Source organism: Bison bison, unplaced genomic scaffold (assembly GCF_000754665.1).
Source record: "Bison bison bison isolate TAMUID 2011002044 unplaced genomic scaffold, Bison_UMD1.0 scf7180017864099, whole genome shotgun sequence".
Taxonomy (NCBI): domain Eukaryota; kingdom Metazoa; phylum Chordata; class Mammalia; order Artiodactyla; family Bovidae; genus Bison; species Bison bison.
This window is the reverse complement of record NW_011494671.1, coordinates 779568-786230: the sequence shown is the minus strand read 5'-3', so window position 1 is coordinate 786230 and position 6663 is coordinate 779568. Positions and strand designations below refer to the sequence as shown.

The window sequence follows — 6663 nt, the reverse complement described above, 5'->3', positions numbered from 1 at the left end:
GGACCTGGGGGCTCTCCTGTCACGCCTGGGTCCAAAGAGGCACCTGGATGACACCATTTACAGATAAAGGAGAAGCCCACCACCAGGGGCTGAAAGGACTGTGGGGTCCCTGATGGGCTGAGCACGAGCTCGCTGCTTTTGCTGTCACTGTTTCTCTTTGGCCCAGAATACATGTACTGATGCTTCTTCATATCAAATTTTTTAAGGAAAAAGAAAATCAGATCCATTTGCTGCTAGACTACATCTGGCTGGACTTTTGTTTTATGAAAATCCTCAAATAGGACAATTCACTCTTCCAAAGGAAACTGCAGAAAACTTACTTATGTTACCAAGGGACCCTTTCTTCTAGAATCCCAGTTCTAAATCCTGATCTGCAGAAAAAGCCAAGACATGGTTTTTCCATTGACATAAAGCCTCCCCCATCCACTTTAAAAATGCAACTCAAAAGAGAAAGATTTCTTTAGGTACAACTTTTTTGTTATCGTTTTTCAGTCTCTAAGTTATATCAAATTCTTTGTGACCCCATAGACTGCAGCACACCAGGCTCCCCTGTCCTTCACTATGTCCCACAGTTTGCTCAAATTCATGTCCATTGAATCTGTGATGCTATCTAACCATCTCAAAAATTAAAAAAAAAAGTACAACTTTTAAGAACCCCATCCAGCATCTAAGGCAGGGAATGCATGTAACTCAGACTATAAATCTCTACTTCTCAGCCCAAACCAGAAGGAGAGAGGGTGCGGGGAGAGGGTTTCCCTGGGCACATGTGAGAGGAGGAACTGAAGCATCTCTCATCTGGTGCAAGCCCCTCCGGCTGCCTGGTCGGTCCATCGTCTCAGCAGTGCGCCCAGCTCCTTCAAGCGGTAGAGGCGACGCTGGCTTGCAGCAATGCACAGAAGCACTGCTGCCGGGGGCAACGCCTGCATTTCCTTGCAAAAATACAGCCACATCCCTGGGGCGGCCCTCCTCTTCCCAAGAGTGTATGGCTATTTGTTACTGCGTCCGTCCATCCTGGGTCCTGTCCACAGGTGCCCTCAGGCCCCTGGGCGCCGTGTGTACGGCCCTGCACCCAGCTTCCATTTGCTCTCACAGGAAGCAGAGGAAATGTGTCCCATGCTAAATCTGTCTCCTCAGATTCTGGGCTGTGTTTTGGAGAGAAAAACACTTTCAAGAAAGGCTGTGAATTTATTCCTCGTCAGCAATGTAAGTGAAGGGAAACTCCCAAGGGCCATCACCCACAGAGTCTCCAAATCCTTAATTTTCATGTGTTCAAAAAGACTCTCCCTTATTAAAAAAAAAAAAAAAAGAAAACAGACAAGTTCAGAATACACACAAATGAGTCCACTTTCACAGAAATGATGAGCTACCCAGTCTGGAAGCACTGTCCTAAGACAGTGCTATCTGAGTCTCTCTGTCCCCAGTGGTCCTGTGCACAGTAGGCGCTTCTGAATGTGCCCTGGAGACATGTCCCCCCAGGAGCCCACAGAAGGGGAAAAGGAGTGGTACCCGTCGTATCCAACTTGCGGTCTCCAGGGTCCGCTGCTGCCCGGTCCGGGGTCGCTGGACGATGACTGATTGCTGGGCGAACTTCTGAAAGGTTGACTACAATCAGTAACAGGCACGGAGGTGGGCTGCCAGCATCCAGACCTGGCTTGTTTTGACTTACAAATGAATTCATTTTTCAGTGACGAAGAAAAGGGGAAACACACATTGTGATCATGGACAAATAAACTGAGAATTGGTGATGCCATGCAATTTCAGGGGTATTATGGTTGGTAATTTATTATAGGAGGAGATGTGGCAGGAACAAGGCTTTACCATCTAAAATTTGAAAGCACAGTTAAAGATCCCAGTTAAACATGGGGGACAGCAATAGAATACACAGAAAACATCACTACTACTTGGTCTATGAGACAATGCAAGGGACGTTATGGTTCTATATTTAAAACCGAGGCAGAGAGAAAACTCTAAATTTGGCAAAACCATTTATTTCTGCACATGTATTGAATGTAATCCTATTTATTTCAGACACACAAAAATGAGTGACGCTTGTGAGAACTCGTTTGATGAAGACGTGCTTGCCAACTTTTCATTTTGCTATTAGAAGCCTTCCTTGAGTGTGCGTGTGCATGCGAAGTTGCTTCTGTCCTGTCCAACTCTTGCCAACCCTATGGACTGGTTCCTCTGTCCAAGGGATTCTCCAGGCAAGAATACTGGGGTGGGTTTCCATGCCCTCCTCCAGGGGATCTTCCCAATCCAGGGATTGAATCCAGGTCTCTTTACGTATCCTACACTGGCAGGTGGGTTCTTTAACACTAGCGCCATCTGGGAAGCCCAGAAGAATTCCTTATAATTTACTAAATTATACGTTAATAAGGGAGGTTCTAGGAGAAGGAAATGGCAACCCACTCCAGTGTTCTTGCCTGGAGAATCCCAGGGATGGGGGAGCCTGGTGGGCTGCCGTCTATGGGGTCGCACAGAGTCGGACACAACTGAAGCAACTTAGCAGCAGCAGCGGCAAGGGAGGTTCTATAGACCCCTTCCCTTCCGATGTCACCCCTTTACACCCAGGCTACCTACTGTATGCATCTCTCTGAATACTATAAACTCAGCAGACCTTTGAGAAGGGAGAGCCAGAGCCCAGATGATCTACTGTCAAGTTAGTTAACACCATTCCTGCGCTCATTCATGGAAAAACAGACTGGAGAAGTCAGAGGAAGCCCACATGTTTTAATCCTAGTAATTATTATTAACACCTATAGAGACTTATACCTACGGGCCAGGAGTGTTCTAAGCAGTTAACCTCTGTGGACTGATTCAGTCATCATAAGGCCCTGTGGAGGTCTCTATTATAGCTAAGTTTACTTTTCAGAGGAGGAAACTGGAGAATGGGAGAGGCCAAGGAACAGGACAAGGTGATGACACGTTCAGCGGGCAGCCTGGCTCAGTGACTGCTTACAACATATGCTCTATTAGATGAAAGCCTAACAAGGAGTTTTGAGGAAGCTCTTGGTGTCTCCACAGCCCATAAGTTATGTGAAAGTTAAAACAAAGGGAGTAAAAATCAATAGCAACAACAGATCTACTATGCTGTTCACTTAAAACTACTTCTCCAGGTCACGTCTCTAAATTCTCAGCAGCTTCTAATGTTATTGGATTTCACTCTTAAACAGGTGCACCCTTTCAGGGAAAAACTTAATTTTAAATTCAACTCCTTCTGCTTAAAATGAGAGAGAAAAGCAGAGATGCCAATGATCTTAGGACCTCTGAAAATACTGTGACCATTAGGATGATGGGATTTCATCAATGATTTTTGTGGCTTTGTTTTCTTTATACTCAAAACTGTTCATGCTTATCTAGAGGCTCCTGCAGAATGGTTTCCCAACGTGGTTTGGAGAGTGAGTTGACAGGAGGATTACTGTGGAGAGGTACAGTGGCGGCCCTGGGGGTGGTGTCCATGGGGGAGACCTGCATGCCATCAGCACCGTCGCTGGCTGGGACTACAAGTGCCCCCGTATTCGGGGCCTGCCCGGCGGCCCTGCTGCCCACGTGGTCAGAACAAGCTACTTCAGAAATGACTAAGACACACACAAGTCCCCCAACCACGCGAAGTTCCAAGCCAGGGCTTTACCAGGGCCACCAACTTACCTGGTACCATCAGGCAGCTTCCGGTCGAAGGAGGTGCTGCGGGGGATGGCGGCCTGGCTTTGCGGGAGAAGGGGCTGGCACTGCAGCCGGTCAGGCGTGCCGGGCACCGGGGAGACCCTGGGCAGGGGCTGCAGGGCGGGCGTGGGCACGCGGTGCCACGTGGTGTTCCTCCGGAAAGGGGTCTTGTACTCGCAGGGGGCTCCCTCGCTGTCAAGCTTGTACTCCACCATGGGGATCCGGCAGAGCTCCGAACACCCTCTGTGAGCCAAGAAGAGATGGTTAGGGGGTGCTCAGCACTGAGCCACTAGCTCGACTCACGCACAGCCTCGCATGTGCTTCTGGGGGCTCACGGGTGATGGTGCAAGGCCACCCACCCTCAGCAGCAGACCTGGCTGACAGTGACCTTGTCTGTGCGTCACACAGCACAGACCAGGAGGACCTGGTCTCAAGCCTGTGGCTCTGGTTAACCTTGGCTGTCCAGGGTTTCATGCATAGGCTCTGTGTCTCCAAGTAGTTTGCAAACTACTATTGATTGCAAAACCAATCCCTGGGCAGACTGGGATTGATCTTTAACCAATCTGCATACATGGAATTATTTGCATTGAAACTGGGTGATAAATACACATTAACAGATTAAAAACACCTCATATATAATCTGAACAGATACATGAAAGCACAGTCATATAATCAGGAATTTGAGTCACATGTCACTTGTTTCTCCTGAATCCGAGAAAAGTGAGAAACAAATTCAACAAAAGCTGTCACAAGTCAAGGAAAAGCTTGAATGCCCATCCTGTTGAAGTCACATTAGTTAGTTACTTAGTTATCACTTACTTAGTCACTACTTAGTCAGTCACTTAGTTGCCATGGTCACTTCCTTGAACTAGTGTCATGGCTCCCCACAAATTATCTTCCACGGGCTCAAATGACTGGTCAGGGATGTAAGACCCTTTAGCCTGAAAAATGTGATCTAAGTCAGATATCCCTCAAGTAACATTGTGTACACATTACTGATACTACTGACTTGACTAAAGTGACCTGCAAAGCCAACTGGTGTTTGGCCAGGACACAGGAAGACTGGGTGAGTCTCAAATTTGAGTGTCGGGGTAAACTGTCCCAATTTAGCATGTGGATGAAGCCTTGCGTCTCCCTAGACATTCTGTAGTCAACAGAAAAACTCTCATATGCACCCTCTAAGAAATCTATCAGGGCAATAAGGTGTCACTCTTTAAAAAGGAGAATTGCATCCTCAAGACAGTGGAGTAGAACTTTTCAGAATCATTACAAAGGAACAAAGACAAGAAAAACCATAAACAAACTTGATCATCAACAAAGCTTGGAGACACCAAAACACAGTACATAAGGATAGGAGGCAAATGGTGGAATGCCAGTAACGGAGCAGGGAAAGGCAAACCCAAGGATGTGCAAAGAGAAAGACAAGGAGAAGCACGTCCATCCCCTTGCACACCTGAGCAGGTGCAGGAACAGGAAGCATCAGGGGCCACAGAGGGTGGAAGAGAAAGGGAAGGAGTGAACAGTGAGCCCCCAGCCAGCACTGGGCCCCTCAGGCAATACCCACCGCCACCTCTAAGGGGCAGCAGCAATGGTCAAGGGAACACAACATGAAAGGCAGAACTCAAGGCTAGGAGGGACCCAGAAGAGCAGAGATGAAAGCAAAAAGTGAAGGGAAAGCCTTGCTGGAAACAAGATCCCCAGGTTAGTCCTCATTCCTTCACATCCAGCTTCAGGATCATCCTGCAAAAAACAGGGATCTTTCTCCACAATGAAGACCAGCAGGTGCAAGCCACCCAATCACCCTGCCACGAGGCTCACCACCCTCAGAGAAAGAGGAGGAACCTCTGAAAGTGTTAGTCACTCAGTCATGTCCAATCTTTGCAACCCCCTGGACAGCAGCCCACCAGGCTCCTCTGTCCATGGAATTCTCCAGGCAAGAATAGTGGAATGGGTTGCCATTCCCTTCTCCAGGGGATGTTCTCAATCCAGGGATCAAACCCAGGTCTCCTGAATTGCAGGCACATTCTTTATCACTGAGCCACCAAGGAAGCCCGAAATTTAAAACGAGGATGACTGAAATTCAAAATAAAAAATCCAGTAGGACAGATGGAAGGTAAACAGAGGAGCTTTTCCTTAAAAGCCAGAAAATCCAAGTTCAATCTATGAAGTCTAAATTCACCTAACAGAGAAAGAGGAGAGGAAAAGGTGGGGAGGAAATGATCAACAAATAATACACAAAAATTTCCAGAACTAAAGGGAAAAAAAGGTGTGTCAAGACATATTACGGTAGAATTCAGACTCCTGGGTTAAAGCAGAGATCCTGAGTGTCTGGAGGGGAGAAGGCAAGGGAGGGCACAGGCCCCACACAGAGGCAGGACACAGAAAAGTTTATTCTTTGCAACAGCAAAGTGGGGTAGCAGTTCTAATCTGTCAAATCAACAGTGCTTGGAGCTTGGGATGGAGAAAGAGAGAGAAATCAAAAACAGTGTTCTGCTTTTTGGATCCGGAAGCCAAATGAATGGTGGTGCTAGCTACCCTTTGAGAACAGAAGGGATGAACTAAAGGAAGCATCATAAAAAGATAAGATGTCTGTTGTAGAGAATGAGTAGGGATTATCTCTTTATCAGTAAACTTGACTTATCTTTTAACTCTCTTTCCCCCAAAGCAAAATTCACCTCTTTTACCTCAGTTCAAGTTCAGTCGCTCAGTTGTGTCCGACTCTTTGCGACCCCATGAATTGCAGCACGCCAGGCCTCCCTGTCCATCACCAACTCCCGGAGTTCACTCAGACTCATGTCCATCGAGTCGGTGATGCCATCCAGCCATCTCATCCTCTGTCATCCCCTTCTCCTCCTGCCCCCAATCCTTCCCAGCATGAGTCTTTTCCAATGAGTCAACTCTTCGCATGAGGTGGCCAAAGTACTGGAGTTTCAGCTTCAGCATCATTCCTTCCAAAGAAATCCCAGGGCTGATCTCCTTCAGAATGGACTGGCTGGACCT

At 47.4% G+C, this 6663-nt stretch overlaps 1 protein-coding gene across 1 annotated transcript in view; it reads right to left on the bottom strand.

Annotated features, from left to right (window-relative positions):
• Positions 1-6663, bottom strand: part of SIPA1L2 (signal-induced proliferation-associated 1 like 2) — a 182007-nt gene that overhangs the window by 45849 nt on the left and 129495 nt on the right. Inside the window, exons 10-12 of the mRNA XM_010838598.1 lie at positions 3649-3906; positions 1399-1590; positions 803-879 (exon numbers count right to left, since the gene is read on the bottom strand). Coding sequence (XP_010836900.1) covers positions 803-879; positions 1399-1590; positions 3649-3906 — 527 coding nt within the window. The remainder of the gene's footprint in view (positions 1-802; positions 880-1398; positions 1591-3648; positions 3907-6663) is intronic.